We start from the raw sequence: 17639 nt of genomic DNA, 5'->3' as shown, positions 1-17639 counted from the left end.
TTGCACCTGGTTTACCGTGAAGTGTTTTTTTCCGCCATTTACGTTTGTGAAATATAATAAGCATGATTCACCGCTCCTTTCCCTCCATGGTCACATAGTCATGAGGAATGACTCATACCCACTCCCATAAAACAACCCTCTAAAGAACTCCCTTAAAAACAAAATCACAACTTGAGGCATATATTGATTTTAATAGTTTATTTGGGTATATTTACAAAACACCCACATGCAAGCAGTTGGTTGACTACTGAATGATGGTATTCGAACAGGCTACTATGTATTTGAAGTGTGCTACCAGCGGCGGGCTATAATCACACACAGCTACACAACCCACTGCCACACTAATGCATACACACGCATACACGCACTTACAGACCACAGCAGATAGATAGAGAGATAGACAATAAAGAATACATCAGCCAAATCATCCAAGAACAAAAACAATCCCACAGTACTATCCAGTACATCTATTTTCCCACTAAACAATGCTTTACCTCACAATGTTAAATATACTAAAATAATAATTTAAAAGTTTTTTTAAAAATTCCTGAAAAGTTCCATACATCACTGAAATGTTGCCTTTGAGGTAAAAATAAAGAAAAGAAAAGAAAAAGATTTCAATAAACAAGATTTAGCCTTGAATTTGTCATAACTAACAACACAACATCAAAAATACTCACATCTAAAGTTGTTTTTCTATATAGCTTAACCTATAATACCACATATTTAACCCTAAGTCTTTAAACGTAACCAAAAGAAATGCAAAATTATTTTTTCCTGAAATAAAACAATAGACAAGAGCTGGTCTGCTGAAATGCTTATATAATGGAGGCTTGGCAAAGGTGGAGCACATTTACGTTACACATTCACGCAGGTGTCTGGCGGTACTGTAAATACTCTGTTTTTCTATGAGGTGGGGGATGTGTGTAGCCCATGGCTTTGCTGCTGTAAGCTGGCACAGTGATAGTGAGCATTTGTTGGTGTGGGTTAAAGAGATGAAGCTGCAATCTATGCAAACTGGCACGTCAGTGCAGGCACAGATGGCAAGGAACGCCATCAATCAGCACTCAATGCATCAGCCAGTGTGGAAGCAACTGATTTTCACTGGGTTCCCTATACTCCCCTCTCTAACATGCTTGCTGTGCTCAGCTCATCTGAAACGCTTGCCTGCGACCTTTATCTTTACTTACAGGTAAGTACTTTAGTTCATATTCAAATGCAGCACTCTTTAGTTTGTCAAATATACTACCGTCAGCACACAATAAAGCCATCTTGCTTCTGAGACTGATAAATACGTTATTTACTTCGATATATGTTCATGCAACTCCATTCAAGGCATTCACACACGGATTACCTTTTTTTTTTTTTTTTTTTTTTTTTTTCAAAAAAGAGTAATGCCATCAACCATATATGCTTACTCCAGTGATGAGTCTTGTGAATAGTACAGTACGGTATATGCATAGTCAGTAATAATCTTCTAAATCACACTAGTCTGCACACTGTAGGAAATAAATAACGAAAAATGATCAGTGCACTACCACACTAAAAGTACTCGACTGCCACTAGTGAGAGCAAGAACATCAATCGTAGTAGTTTTACACTGTCAGGCTTTTAAATAGTGACAGGGTCATAACACGTCATTGTAAAAATCTGAATAAATACAGCGGGTTTCCAGGCACAGATTAAAATCTAGCGTAAAGCTATCTTACTGGGATTACTGACTAGAAATCAATCTTGGTCTAGACTTAATCCATGTCTGAAAATTCATACAGTAAGCACTTTTTCCTGGTCATTGAGTCAATAATGAATTGCCTGAAGGGTTGTAATCTATATGAGTAACAGTAACACGAAAACAAATAATCAAATAGCGTGCAAGGAGCTCCTTTACTGATATACACCCGAAACCCAAAAGCAGCTATAATTTTAGGTACCACAGAAATAGATATATATGCTTTCTTTTATGATCCATTAGCAAGCTTGATATTTGGAATAAGCCGTATATTACGGATGGGATATTTCATAACGCAAGATAATGAATTCTATTCATCATGGACATGGACTACACAATGACTAATCTGTTCATGTCTATCTGCCTATCTATCATGATCAAATTCATTATTTTAATTCAATTAATCTGATATTCTTTATTTATATATGTATATTTATGTAAATGTATCATTTATACAATATCATATGTTTAGATGAATGCTAGAGAAAAACACGAAAAATCACACACCAGGCAACAGAGCTGAGCATTTCTGCACAACCCCTAATAACTATTTAGGAGTTAAGTTATGAACTAAATATCAATGTATACACCCTTCTCTTTTTAACAGAATAATCCATGGTACGTATTCATGTCACTTCAACTCACATGATCATCCAAGTAGGAGTCACATGATGAGTGATGCATAACCAATAGGAACAAGGCCCTCCTTGTCACCTTGGCGACAGCGAATCCAGTCTTGGTCCACGCCTCCAAGTAGTAAGAGCTCCTCCCCCTTTCTGAAGCTCAGCTCTGCTCCTGTACCCATGTGATCGCACAGAGTTCTGACCGCCCTGCAGACCCAGTCATAAGGTTCCCATCAGAAGCAATACGAATTTTGCAGTTTGCATCAAATCCTTTTCAAACATCAGACGCTAAGTGTTTGAAGTGCTGTAGTTATTCAAGTCATTTTGAAATGGTTAAAAGTAGCAAGTGTAGGTGACTGGATTTGTGTTATTATCTTGAATCTTGAGCCTTTCAATACAAACTAATCAGGAAGGAGTTTTGTCTGAATGTAAACTGTTGTTTAAATCCCAGTAATATTGGTGCTACCTAATACAATTCTCCTGGAATTAACAAAAGGGCTTAGGTATTAATGTAACATTATGGACACAATTCTTTGAGTAAATGTGATTATGTTGCAGAGGGACAGCATCCAGTTCATCCCAAATCTGATTTACCACTTGCAAGTTATATACTAAAAAAATCCATTTGGATGAGCGGAAATATCTTCAATTGTTTGCCATTCTAACACACTTGAAAAAACACAGCTGGTTAACTTAGAAATGATAAAACATCATCTTATCACTTTACCTCACAGGTTTTGACTGGACACCAGTTTCTTTACTCTTGTCATTTTTGCCCTTCTCCCTCTCCTCGTTTCTTCCAGGCTCAATCTTCTCAGGCAAAAAGGCATGGCCTGTGTTTGATATGCGGGACAGAACTGTTATCCCAGGATTTAGCCAGTGAGAAGGACGCCTGAAAAAATAGAGGAACAAAGATGGACGAGAAAAAAAGAAGAGAGATATTTACTTTGTTTATAGTTAAGTGTAGTCTGCCATATAAAAAGACAGACACTGTGCTTAATTTTCACAAAAGATACAACGGTGCTTGAAAGTTTGTGAACTGTCTATATTTTTGCATAAATACATGCTGAAAGATTTTCACACAAATCCTAAAAGTAAAGATAAAGAGAACAAAATTAAACAAACGAGAGAAATATATTATACTCAGCCATTTATTTATTGAGGAAAATTATACAATATTACATATCTGTGAGTGGCAAAAGTATGTGAACCTCTTGGATTAGCAGTAATTTGAAGGTGAAATTAGAGTCAAGTGTTTACAATCAGTGGGATGACAATCAGGTGTGAGTGAGTGCCCTGTTTTATTTAAAGAACAAGGATCTGTCATAGTTTGTTCTTCACAACAGAGGATGTTGGTGGGTTTCCTCACATGAACTGCTTGCTACAGTCTGTACAGTCTTGCTTGCAGTCTAAAGATCATATGGACAAGCCAGAAGGTTATTGGAAAACAGTTTTGTGGATGGATGAGACCAAAATAGAACTTTTTGGATTAAATGAGAAGTGTTATGTTTGGATAAAGCAAAACACTGCATGCCAACGTAACATGCTTATCCCAAATGTGAAATATAGTGGCGGTAGTATCATGGTTTAAGCCTGTTTTGCTGCGTCTAGGCCAGGACAGCTTAACATCAATGATGGAAGAATGAATTCAGAATTATACCAAAGAATTCTACAGAAAAATGTAAGGACATCTGTCCATAAACTGAACTTAATCCAAGAGAAATGTTGAACCCAAAGCAAGTAGTTCATGTGAGGAAACCCACCAACATCCCCGAGTTGAAGCTGTTCTGTACTGAGGAATGGGCTCAAATTCCTCCAGGCCGATGTGCAGGACTGATCAACAGTTACCAGAAACATTTAGTTGCAGTCATTTCTGCACGAGGGGGTCACACCCGATACTGAAAACAAAATATCACATACTGTTGCCACTCACAGATATGTAATAATGGATCATTTCCCTCAATAAGTAAATGACAAAGTATAATATTTTTGTCTCGTTTGTTTAAGTGGGATCTCTTCATCTACTTTTAGGACTTGTGTAAAATATGTTGGTGTTTTAGGTCATATTTATACAGAAATATAAACATTTTTAAAGGGTTGTTTAGTAAAGCTGTTTTTTTTACCTCAGTAACACCAAGGTGCATTTTTGTTTTTTTTAACTTCAAAACAGAAACATATTTTTAATCCATTTATAGTTACATTTAGTGTTATGGAATATCTGCTAAAGAAGTTAATTCCTGTTATCACTTGGTTACAGCAGCTATAGTAATAAGAGCAAGTAACTTGTTTTGCAGATATTCCACAACATTAAATGCAACAATAAATGCAATAAGTATGGAAGGAAGAAATTGTTTAACTAATACTAAAAGGTACAGACATTTATCATTCATTATAAGAATACTATTACAAATTGATGTCATACATACCAGTTATACCATATTATTATTATTATTATTATTATTATTATTATAATAGAACATACTGAATATATGGAATCAACAGATAATCATCTTGATTATTATCTAATGTTTCCAAAATGCACACAGCTTTAACTCACCGTTTTCTTGGTGGGTCGTTGGGGCTTTTGGATGCTCCAAATAGTCTGCCTAAACCCCAAGAAGCTGTTCCACCCTCAGCAGTCAGAAGCTCCTGGCTTGGGTTCTTTGGACAATTAGAATTGGAGTGTGTATTCAGATCCGTTATGGTGTGAGCTTTGGCTTCCTCTGACAAACCAGTGGAAGTCAAACCACTCCAGTTCTGCCCTAAACGCTCACCCAAACGTATCACAGCCCCCCAGCCTTGCTGAAGAGCCTGACCTGCCTGCTGGCTGAAGCTATTCCCACTCCAAATACTAGGGGGGGCTATTATCTCCTTCTCCTGCAGCCATTGCAGCTGTGGACTTGTCTCTCCTTTACCGATCCCTGATATTGCCTTGAATGTGCTTGTGGGACTTGAATTGTGGCTGGCTGCTTTGGGATCAGTGAAGCCTTGCTTTGAAACCTTCTTCAGATGTTGCCCATTGCTCTGTGGCTGGTCTGGACTGGATGATTGTGGGCTACGGCTGGGGGGGCTGAGTGCAGGGGACAACGGGTCGAAGTGGTGGTGCTGGAACAGCAGGTCGAGGTTGAAGGTCAGGAGGGAGAGTGGCTGCAGCATGAGGAGAAGCTCTTCGAAGAAAGATTGGCAAAGAGAGCCTGAAAGGCGCATGAAGGATGTTGGCCAGTAATATGTTTCCAGGACATCTGAAGGTGCAAGAGAAATAAGCAGGATGATGCTTGTGAGGATGAATGCCAGAATACGGACACAATACAGACAAGAGAATAGACAGGAGCAGGAGGCAATGACTAGTACGTAGTTGGTTACCAATCACACTTACCATGGCACGTCTGTAAGTGGGAAAGCCAGTAATCTAGGCGCTTGATACTGCAAGAGGGAGCCGAGAATAGAAACGATGAAAGAAGATACATATAGCCTGTATGCTAGAAAACAAAAATAGCAAAGTAGAGAAAATAACTAAAAATAACTGTAAGCATTCTGGTGCTTACTTGAGAAGGCCGAGCAGGAAGGCATTAAACCTGTGCCGGCTTTGCTTGAGCTGTGGAAGTGCAGCTATTTTAGCCTGTAAGCTGTACAAAGCCTGGGTGTTCGGGCCTGGAGGACCACCGGGGAAAACAAGACAGTTAACTCTAAATGTTATGAAACCATTTAACAGCTGCCTCACACAGCCATGAAAATAAACTCAGTTTACTTCATTACTCCTACTTAACACTGTGTAAGTGCAGCACAACACAATAAGATATTATGCAGGAAAAGAAATGCGACAAGAGAGGAGAGGGGATATGGAATGATGCAGGATGAAAAATAAGGGGGATGACAGATGGGTGATTCAACACTGCAGGGATTCTGCATGCCAGGAAATCAGAGGTGTGCGCACAGAGAAACAGCGAAATGGAGCAGAGCAAAAATAAAATCTAATTCATACCTGGTTTGGTGGAGGCCTGAACCAATCCCCAGGTTGAATTTGGCCTCCTGCCTGTGATGAGATCACTCTGATGGGGTTTGAGTCCGTCACAGAGAAGTCCGTGCAGGGCCGGGCAAAGGCACTGCAACACCAGCCGACCCAGAGCAGGGTTTACACTGCTGTCTCCAGAGAGAGCCTGGTTAGAGAAACAAAAAGGAAGAAACAAAAGCAGGCGAGGCAGTAATGGAGGATCAAAAAAGAGAAAAAAAACAAACAAACAAAAAAAACAACCATAGGGGAGGAGGCAATTTTGGATGTAAATGTGAAGAGAAACGGGGGGAAAAGAAGCAGGGATGAGAAAAAAGGCATGGTGCATGGAGTTAGTGAAGTTACCCATAAGATAAGATGAACATTTAAATACCTTATCTACTGAGTGAATCTGGACAAAAAAAAAAAAAAAAAAATTGATATTGAGCATGTGCAAGCCATATGGAGAAAAAGGCAGAACAAAAGAATATAAGGAAGGTATAAAAAGCATAATTTAAGTAGAAACAGTATGTATTCTGTAATGTTACCCATAGTATACTGTATGTGTTACAGTTACAGTGTGCAACCAACCTTCTGCACAAGAGTCCTAGAGGAGCTGAACTGAGCCAGAATGGCCTCCACTGCCACACTGACTGAACTAATGAGAGCTGAGAGACAAAAATACCCAATATTCTTGATTTCACCCATGGGCATTAAATCTTCATTGTAGATAAAGTAACTTGTATGTGAATGCTTGGTTCTGGATACAGGTATGTTCTATATACCTCGTTTTTCCTGCAGGCAAAGAGGGGACAGTTCATCACCTATCAGTGGGGGCTTCTCATCGTCGCCCATCCAGGCCCCTGCTTTTGCAGCAGAACCAGCAAAGGACAGGCTGCGTACAGCTAGAACACGTAGAGACAAAATAAACTTGTCTACTGAAATACTACACTTAAATCCACTCTTTACTACACTACAATCAATGCTAAAATTGTCTTATAAAGATTTTTTTTGGAGATATATACACAAGTTCAGTAGTTTAATGTTAGTATTTATACAGAAATTCATGTTCTCATGGAGTTGAGATGCAAGAGAAAGTTTTGTTTTTTTACCTGAACACACACTGACTTAAACGCATGCATTCAACGTTGAGTGTTACCATCATCAGTACGCATGCATGCTTAAAAACACCAAAAAGAAACTTGAACGTCTTTATAACAAGAAATAAATGATAGTTATGTTGAACTTAAAAAAAAAAAAAAAAAAAAAAAAAAAAAAACACAGTAACACTCACAATAATAACCACAGACAAGTTTCATAATCATGATGATTTTTAAAATAAAACAGTAATACTAAAATATAGACGCATACATTAAGAAAGCCCATGCACTTTATCCATGCAATTAAAACCTCACACAAAGACACTGACAGCACGACAGTTTCAGCCCGAGACACATATACATCCAATGATACAAAAACACAGCAAAGTGCTGAGGAGAGATCAAATAAATATGTAAAATAAAGATGCGCAGTAAAAGTAGAGAGGTATGAGAAAGATGTAGTGATCTCTTACTTAGTGACAGTGGTGATGCGTTCTGCTTAGATTGGAGTTTGGGGGCCAGTGGCTCCCTGGGAGGAGCCAGAGCTCGGGGGGTGTACAGGTAGGGGTAATAGAGCGGGGCAGCAAGAGCAGGCAGCGTGTGACTGCGAGGGAATAGGGGTGAACAGAGACGGGACATGCTGGCCCCTGGAGACAGAGGCCCAGCCCTATGAGGGGGTGAAATTGCTCCTACAGGGGACAAACGGGGAGGAGCTCCTTTATGCAGAGGGCAATTTTTGGGGTGGTAGAGGTACAGGGTAGGGAAGGGCGAGCTATAGGATTTTTCCTCCAATATTTTCTGGTCACTAAATGCATTGTCAACTGAACCTAGGACATTGGTCTCCTCAAAGCTGAACATGGAATTCAGATCTTCCTTGGTGTCTTTGGTACCATCACTCAGTTTGTTGAGCTTTTCTGCATTAACATAGTGTATCATGTCAATATTTTTGTATGGGGTTGTATTACCTTCAGTGTTTGTGCTTGTATATGGCTTGTCAGTCATGGTTTTCATCTTGTATTTATCACCAAAGTAGAGTGAACCTACATTACTGTTTGAATCTAAATGGTTATCATACAATGACCCAAAGTTGCTAACAGACTCCCTTCTATAGTAACAGCTCTCGTTTTTCTTGGTATCAGAGTATTGATACAAAGAATCCATAAAGCTGTCTGAATTACTATAACCAATGGAACTGGAAGGATTCTCATGGCGACAGAAAAATTCTGCCTGTTTTTTTGAGTCAGGGCAGAAGAGAGAGTCGGTGAAGTCTGTAACAGAGTTAGAAGTAGGATTCATATGACACAAAGGGTTTCTGGGATGTTCCTGAATAGACTGCGCTTTTGACTGATTCCTATAAAAGTCTGCACGGTAAAATAGGGGTACTTGGGTTGGGGAGCTGGAGTGTAGATAATACGGTGAGGGCAAAGGGCTAGGCAAGGCTAAAGACAAGGGAGGTGAGGACACTTTATTGGAAAGTGTTCAGCAATAAGCATGTGAACAGAAACATTATAAAACCGCAAGACAAGCAAAGCAATGTAGGAATGGTCAGGAATATTGGAAGCGAAGATGTTAAACAAGGGTGAAGTAGAAAAAGAAGAAATGATTCAATAAGCACATAGCAAAGAAACAGGAAGAAAGAGAGAGAATTGAGAGAATGTTAATAGAGTCATTCAGAAAGAACAATAAATGCTAATGTCAAATATGAAAGAAGCCTGGAGAAGATTTACACAATTACAGCATGCTCAACATGTGAGAAGTTCAAATTCGTAACATGACACAAACATTAGAGCACTGCGAATCAGATCACACCCCACTGACCATGGGGAAAAGACAAAAGTAGCTAGATATGAAAGTTTAAAACAGTACATACAAGTCATCCATTATTATAACCAAATTATCAAACTATGCTTTCTAAGAACACCAAGTTCAATTTTCAGCTAAGGGAGCATCCCTGTGGAACTGTCTGGAATGGTATATGTGACCACACCCAGTGTCTTATCACTTTCTGTTACATCTACCACTGCGTAATAATGGCACCAGGTATAAGCATTAACACCACTGGTCTGCTTAAGTCTTCCAGCATGCAAGTTTAACATTAAGCTTTGTTTGGGGAAAATGTCCTTAGTTAGAGTAGTGAAAACCATAACAGATCCTAAACAAACATTTTTCACTATTTCGAAGCAAAATGTTTTTAAAAATTCCATCCATTTGATCTGTCTATGTTGTTAAAAAATGGAGTGTACTCTTTCTAATAACCATTCTAATTTCCAGTCAGCCTGTGAAACAAGGCATATTCCTGATGATTTCTTTTCAGAAATATAGCATTAGTGTACATATCATAAGATAGATTACAGTTAAATTAATCCTTATCATTCAGAGAGCTTGAATGCTTTTAACTTGCTGCTGGTCACCAAAGAAATGTTAGCATACTGAGATGAATTACATAGATGGATATGTACTGTGTAGTAATGCCTGAAATTGTGTCTCTCACAGACAGAGCAGCAGCAGCATACCCTGAATGTCATTTATACTGCCGATAATTCATAGAAAAACACTGTGTTACCTTAATCGTTGCCAGCTTCACTTTTCACTTCCTGTTTAGCTACTGTTGCATTTTCTGCTCCGTCATTGGTGGCGAAGTCTGAGACCTGCCCTCCAACTTCTTAAAGGTACATAACCAAACATCTGCCTACAACATTACCTCTAACATGAAATGCACAAACTTACTTTACTTATGTATTTATGGGCAGATGCTTTTTTGTTTTTGAAAATAGATCTAGAGTATTTAGATCAGTGGTGTTAGTCTCCGGTCCTGGATTTTATTGTTCTACCTCATTAAACAAACCTAGCTCAACACATTTGCTAATTAACAAGGCCTTCATGGATTGAATGTGGTCTCTAGTTTTAAATCACACACAATGTACAATATTCATAGATTATACATTATACTGTAATTTTTCCCAGGATAGTAACACTTCAAGCACTAATGTTTTAAATAAAAAAAACAAATGGAACCACGGCAGAACAGCCTTTTAATATCCGGGAAGTCCACGTTTTGTTCATAATGTGTCTGCTAGTGCATCAGCCATCTTGAAAATTTCAATTTGTGCTCACCTCTAAAGGCTTGGTATAGAATTTGTATTTGCTTTATTTCACTATAACGTTAATAAATTTGGGTTAAATCTGTTTCAAAGGACAGTAAAGAAACTATTTAAGAGAAAAATATTTAGATGCAGATGCTAAACTAAAAGTAAAAAGGTAGAAAGAAAAAGAGTGATTGAGAGAGAGAGAGAGAGAGAGAGAGAGAGAGAGATTGCATTAGCTTTCAACCTGCAGAGCTAATAAATAATTTAATAACCTGAAGTGACATCATGGGAGGCAACAGTGCACAGTGAAGATTTCTGCAGAGATTTGATCAGCTATCGTTTATAGATAACTTTCCCTGACCTGTCCATCGGGTTGTGACTCAGTGGCTTATGCTTATCCTGACTCATTAGCTTCTATTTCCCTGCTATAAGAGCATGTTCCTGTCTGCCACTGATCATTAAATAAGAGCACATGATTTGAACCAGGTGTGTCAGTAGGAAAGTGGATGTAGGAAAGTCCAAGCCTAGAGGGTTGGTGTATAATCTCTTGTAGCGTATAAGTCTTAGATTTTACTTTAGATAAAAATGTAATCACACAGTAATATTCCAGTGGGAAATTGCTATGGTCTTGGTTTGTTTTATACTCTTTGTACCACATAAACAATGAAAAGAATTGTGAAAAGATCAGAAAGGAATTTAAGTTCTCTAACTCACGTCTTGTTCTTGATTCCAATGTCTGTCCTCCATCTGCCATTCCTCTGACCTCTGTCTCCCCCATGCCTTCATCCTTTGTCTTGTAATGTTCTCCGTTTCTGTCATCAATCAAGTTATACTGATTGGTCTTATTGGCTGAGCCACTAATTTGTTGCATGGGGCCAGGATCCAGAGTTGCATCGGCCTGAACATTCAAGTGGCGTATTTCCCTAAATAGAGCCAATGAGGCAGGTGTGGGTGGTGGCTGGAGAAAGGTGGTCTGTGCTTGGGAAGTATACTCCCACTGGGTGCCATCCCCATCAGCCTTCTCTCTCCTCCACTTAAGGTTATACAGGAAATCTGGATCGGGAGTGATGACAGTTGGTTCAGGTTCTCGTTTGATTTGAGTTGGTGGGGAAGCATGTTTACCTCTGTTGCGCAATTCTTTAAATGTAGTGACTTTTGGAACAGAGCTGGAGTTTTGTGATGTGGCATTAGTAGATGCTTTTCTCATTTCTAGGGGGGGGGTCTCTGTGTCTGGAGTAAAGGCTATCAGCCAATCAAATCTATCTGGACGAGATGAATTGGCAGATAGAGCACATGGCTTTACAGGAGGAAGTTCAGGTGGTTTAGGCAATATTTTTGGCCGTGGAGGTAAAGGTCGTGGAGGGGGAGGGGGAGGAGGGGAATCAGGAATCTCTGAGGCATAATCAAAATTGCCAAAGCTAGAATTAGTGAACTGTTTACTGCTGATAGATGTGCTGTAATATGAGTCAGTTGTCAAGCTGGCATTATCCCTCAAACCACAATTGCAGCTAGAGTTACTACTACCTTCATTCTGCTTGTGCCACTTGGCCATCTCTGTGAAGGACATTGTCCTGAAAGTGTCCTTGCATTCTTCATTCTTTTCATCTATGTACGTTTCCTCTTTCCCAAGCTTACTGCCCTCTCTCAGCTCCCAACAGGTAAATTTTTTTCCCTTGTTCACATCCTCTTGCTTCTCTTTGCTTGTCTCACTAACACAAACATCTTTGATGTTCAAAGGATCAGATGTTTGTTCTTCTTCCAAGACCCCATCAACACAGACACCCAACTCAGGGCTAAGCCTTAGTAACTCAGCCTGGGTGATCCCTGCCAGTGCCAGCAGCTTCCGTATCTCTACATCCAAAGCATGGAATGATGGAGGAGGTGGGAGTAATGGAGGTGGTGGAATGGCAGGAGGAGAGGGCAAAGCTGGTGGAGGTGGCAGAGGTGGAGGTCTGGAAGATGGAGCAGGAAGAGACTGAGGTGTCTTCAGTCTCTCAAGCTCAGCAAGCCTTAGAGCTTCTAGACGGGCTTTATGCCGCCTTCTGGGAGGTGGAATGGGCGGAGTGGGTGAGGAGAGTGTGGTTGCATCTGTATACAAGGTGAAATAAGGAACAGGCTGTGATGGTGGCAACACAGGGGGTTTTGATACTGAAGATGAAATCAGAGACGAAGTTTGGGAAACTGAGAGACTGAAGGTTTTAGCTGGGGAGGAGTTAGAGGAAACTGAAGGTGTACTCCCACTGATGTTCATGTATGTGTGCATTTCTGGTTGGGCACTGACGTGTCTTGCTAGAGGTTTGGGGGGGCGAGGAGGAGGATTTACAGGTGATGGTGCAAGGGAATCTGGAATTGGAGGTTCATCCAGGTCAGATGGGGCTGTCATATCTACCCCAGCATCACTGTATTCTTGGGAATCACATGAGCTGTCACTTTTATAAAGCTTCCAGGAAATGTCAGTATTGCCCATGTCATCAAGTACTCCAGAAATATCTTCATCAGAAACGTCCAATCCAGCTTCCTGCAGTCTTTCCAGATGCACAAGTCTCACCTGCTTATTGACTTTTTCAAGCCTTTCTTGGTGCACCAGCCTATATCTTAGATCCAAATCATCCTTGAGCTCCCAATTTGCTAGCTGAACAATTCGATAAAAGTGATCAACTTTGCCTAATTCATCAATAGAGTCCAAAAAGTTCAAAAGATCTACTTTAATACCTTTTTCTTTCTTAGGTACCTTGCCTTCTATACATCCTGATGAAGGGGACGGGGGAGCCGAAGGATATCCCTCATCAGGGGAGCATGGAGATGGTGATCTCACTGAAGTGCTGAGTGGTATGGAGCAGTATGGAAAAACAGTGGAGTGGGATGCTGGGGGATGAGGTGAAGAATAATGTTCAGTTGCTTCATCTTCTTCTTCTTCTTCTTGCAGAGACACTGAAAATGTATCAGGGCAATCAGAATCCAAATCTGAGCAGCTGCTGATGGAGGTGGATGAAGATGAGGTAGAAGACGTGAGAGAGAAGTCCAACATTGATGCTGGGCAATCGCAGGAAGAAGGTACAAGTGTGTTGTCATCATCTTCTTCGTCATCCTCATTATCATCATCATCATCATCATCATCATTGACATCATCATTATCAACATTAGCATCTTGATTATTACCATTTCCATTCTCATCTACTTTTGCAATCACATTAGCCACAATGTCATCATCCTTGGGAACAGCTCCATCTATTTCATCCACATTTCCATTTTCCTCTTCCTTTTTGTCCTCCATGTGTTTAGCTACAGGACTAGCTACAGGCTGCTCCTCCTCTGGCTTACATGTGGCTTTTCCAATGTCTGGTTTTTCAGACTCCTTTTTCTCCTGAGGTGATGGGACAAGCTTGAGCTGCTGCCTGATGGTCACAGTGTTATTGTTGTTATGGTTGTGATTGAATAAGCTGTTGCTGTCCTGAGGTGAGTGGCCATCACAACACAGGCAAGGCAGGCTTGGTTCATTACAGTTTGGATCTACAATAGCAGGGCCCTGGTTTGACGCCACATGTCCACCCTTAGCTCCACCCTTAGACTTGCCTGGTACTGCGGGGGTAGAGGTTTTCTGATGTCGGACCGTTCTGTTCTGAGTCACTGTGGTTCGAGCACTCAGACCTATGCCCTTTAACCTGGAAGGCTCAGGTGGTGCTCGTGTGGTACGACGAGGGGATGAAGAAATGCTGCTTACATTTTTGTCCTCCCTCCTGGCTGCATGGTTGGGTGGTTTTGCTTCTGTACGTCTGCCACTGTCAAATCGACGTGTTCGTGGGGGAATGGAGGGCCTTGAAGAGTGCATTGTGGGTGTGTATTTAGTACAAAGATGCTGTACAAATTTTGCAATATGTAGAAACAAATATTTGGTAAGGTTTTCTGAGTTCCCAGTCAAGTTTGATCCACATATTGCTCACATCTTGCCTCAGTGTACTGCCTGAAATATCAAGGAAGACATTGTTAAATAACCCAATTTATGAACTTGCTTGTAGCAGTGTCAAGAGCATCTCAAATTTCTTTCTGTATTGTCATGCTGTAAAATAAATGAATGTAAATATTTTTAAAGCACTGTTAATAATAATAACTAACAACAATAATATTATTATTATTATTATCATCCGTCCATCCATTTTCTGTGCTGCTTCTCCTACACATGGTCACGGGGAGCCTATCCCAGGGAGCTCGGGGCACAAGGCTGGGGACACCCTGGACAGGGTGCCAACCCATTGTAGGGCACAATCATGAACACATTCACACATCCATTCACACATTACAGACAATTTGGAAATGCCAATCAGCCTACAACACATGTTTTTTGAACTGATGAGGAAACCAGGATGCTCAGAGGAAGCATGCAGGCTCTGTGCACAAGGGTGGGAATCGAGCCTCCAACCTCCGAGGTGTGAGACAAGTGTGCTAACCACTAAGCCACCATGCCCCCTGTCCCCCCCATTATCATCATCATCATCATCATCATGTACATTATTATTATTATTATTATTATTATTATTATTATTATTATTGACATACATATTTTGCTTGGTTGATACTAATACAATTAAGTGTTGTGTACAATTTCCAGTATCTGATATGACCATTTTATCTTATACTTCCAAATCACACGTACACACTGACTGAGGGACAGATTCCTCAGAGGAATCATGTGGAAAAAATAGTTGACAAGACAATATACTGCCTAATCAAGAACGTAAAGGCAGCAAATGTATATTTCCATTAGCTATCTCCATCCAAAGTAGTAGTGATTAAGTAATGTAAGGCAAGCAAAGAGTAGTCCTATGTTGTATTTACAAAATATAGGCATAGTCCACGTAATATGCTGCATCATAACACACGGATGCAGGATATAAGAACACGATCTGCTTTTCACAGTGGTGCACACAAACAGTAGGCTGCGCGCTGCTCGCATCCACCCAGTGTCCTTGGATCCTGTAAAGCTCGCTATTAGGCCTCAGGCACTGAGCTAGATGCAGACATGATAAATAAAATCCAACGACGAACCTTTATGACAGATGAGGGTACAAAAAACTGTCTAATTAAAAGCTACATCTCGAAATCATAAATAATAATAATAATAATGATAATAATAATAAAAAAAATTAAAATTAAAATAAAAGAATGTACTGTAAGGGGGTGTAGTTGCGTCCGGTTACATCCTCTGCTTTGAAGATGCCGACACAGATGCCATATTCGCGTCGGTTGCCAAATTTGCAGGTTAACATTGACTATTATAGCCATCCTATAGATCTAACCTTTTCAGTTAAACACACTCGGGGTGGGGGGGGGATCCCTGAAGAATAAATCTGAGAGGAATCACAAAACAAAATATCCCTGCAATAGCCTGGAAACAATAATTCATCTAAATAAATTACCTTACCTTTACTCTGCAAGAGACAGGGTCTCAAATTAATTCTCCACAAGATATACACGGGATGGTAAATGCCAGCAAAATTCTCGGTTCTTCCGACCTTCCTGTCTATTTCGCCGTCATCCCAACCCTCCCCACTGCCCTCCATGTAACCACACCCCTCAGCATCTCCATCATGTGTCTCTGTAGGCCCACTCTTATTGCTTGCTTCGGATGCAATGTTGCCAGAGCCGCTGTTTACACTTAGTGTTGCCACTGCAACCGTGACCAGGTTAAACCAGTTACAGAAGAGGAGTGAATGAATAAAAGTTCAAATGTCTGTCTGTCTGTCTGTCTGTCTGTCTATCTATCTATCCATCCATACCACCTGGCACTAACAACCAAAGTCACAGAGATAACATTTCAACTCATTCTAATGCTTGATGTGAACATTAACTGAAGCTCTTGAGCTGAATCTGCATGATTTTATGTATTGTGCTGTCTGTCTGTCTATTTGTCTAATTATTGAAACCATATAGCTTTTATTATTATTATTATTATTATTATTATTATTATTATTATTATTATTATTATTATTATTATTATTCCTGTGCATTTGTTTGTCTTTAGTTAAACAGGTTTTGGTTAAACCCATTCAATTCGACCAGTTAAAGAATAACTATAAGATGTCATTCATAATAATGTTTATGGGTAGTGATTTTCACCACTGTAACTACATTTTTAAAAATCACTGACCACCTGGTTATGATTTCCCACTTGCAGTAGGCTAGGTTATGGTTCCCAACCCACAATGGATTAAGTCATTTACAACACAGGTTCCCAACCCAAGTCCTGGAGTTCCCCGTGTCCTGTATATTGTTGTATTTTCCTTGCTCTGACACACTCACTTCTCAGGAAGGGCTGTTAATTAACTGATTAACTGAATCATGTGTATTAGAGCAGGATAAATACTCAAATGTGCAGGACAGGGTGTAATCCAGGACCAGGTTGGAAAACCTGTGGGTTACAGAATCAAACAATGCTATTTGGAGAAACAGTATGTTTTAATACTACTTACTTAAAACGCGTTGCACCTGATGTTGTATTTAAAAGGTAGGTTTGGGAGAATTTATTCTGACTATAGGTCTACTGGACTGTTTTTGTTACGAAGACCTGGCAACCCTGCACTTCATGTGCTCATTGCAGTATCAGAAAACTGGAGTTGCTGGAGAGGGAAGGGAGGAAAATCCCAAAGGCGTGATGAGCTTTATTTACTGCTTGTCAGGATATTTCAAGGGTTTGTGGTTCCTGGATTAGACTCTCTGGTTAAAAAACATGACATTTAGACACAGAGCTTTGAAATTTTTATAAAACGTATAGCTGCGAACCGTGTGGTCGGTTTTTTTTTTTTTTATAAATGATTTTTAATGAACAGCCACTGTAGCAAGGCGGGCGTCTGTAGGACCAACCTGACTCAATCATTACATCCGGGTTCGATGGTTTAGTGAGATTAGCCATAAACTAACATGCATACATAGGGTGAATTTAGGAAATATCAAATATTAGTAACATTTAAGAAAGTAACATACTTATTTTTCTTGAAAAACAAAGTAAGGATTTTATTATTTCTTTAACTAATAGAATACTACAAATGATACTGACATTACTCAGGAGAAAACAACAACCAAGAATTCACCCCAAACACACATTCACAAATCTTATTT

At 39.8% G+C, this 17639-nt stretch overlaps 1 protein-coding gene across 3 annotated transcripts; it reads right to left on the bottom strand.

Annotated features, from left to right (window-relative positions):
- Positions 1-183: 183 nt before the first annotated feature.
- rusc1 (RUN and SH3 domain containing 1) lies at positions 184-16108 on the bottom strand. Of its 3 annotated transcripts, XM_017470848.3 has the most exons (12): positions 15946-16108; positions 11241-14487; positions 7914-8903; positions 7126-7245; positions 6932-7008; positions 6735-6752; positions 6335-6509; positions 5898-6003; positions 5729-5775; positions 4910-5594; positions 3080-3244; positions 184-2559 (listed from the first exon to the last, which is right to left on the bottom strand). In XM_017470848.3, the coding sequence occupies exons 2-12, from the start codon at positions 14353-14355 to the stop codon at positions 2394-2396; spliced, it is 5664 nt and encodes a 1887-aa protein (XP_017326337.2). In that variant the 5' UTR covers positions 14356-14487; positions 15946-16108; the 3' UTR covers positions 184-2393. The 3 variants fall into 3 exon arrangements, with proteins under 3 accessions (XP_017326337.2, XP_017326346.2, XP_017326355.1); XM_017470857.3 differs by lacking the exon at positions 6735-6752; XM_017470866.3 differs by lacking the exon at positions 7914-8903 and having other exon boundaries at positions 15946-16106.
- Positions 16109-17639: the final 1531 nt, after the last annotated feature.

This window comes from Ictalurus punctatus, chromosome 1 (genome assembly GCF_001660625.3).
Source record: "Ictalurus punctatus breed USDA103 chromosome 1, Coco_2.0, whole genome shotgun sequence".
NCBI classification, from domain to species: Eukaryota; Metazoa; Chordata; class Actinopteri; order Siluriformes; family Ictaluridae; genus Ictalurus; species Ictalurus punctatus.
This window is presented reverse-complemented; position numbering and strand designations above follow the sequence as displayed.

Coding starts and splice junctions, on each gene's coding strand:
- rusc1 (XM_017470848.3), bottom strand. CDS start 14,355: ATGCACTCTTCAAGGCCCTCCATTCCCCCACGAACACGTCGATTTGAC. Junction 5,776..5,897: donor TTCCTGCTCGGCCTTCTCAA/GTAAGCACCAGA, acceptor TCCCTCTTGCAG/TATCAAGCGCCTAGATTACT. Junction 3,245..4,909: donor AACGACCCACCAAGAAAACG/GTGAGTTAAAGC, acceptor CTATTTTTTCAG/GCGTCCTTCTCACTGGCTAA.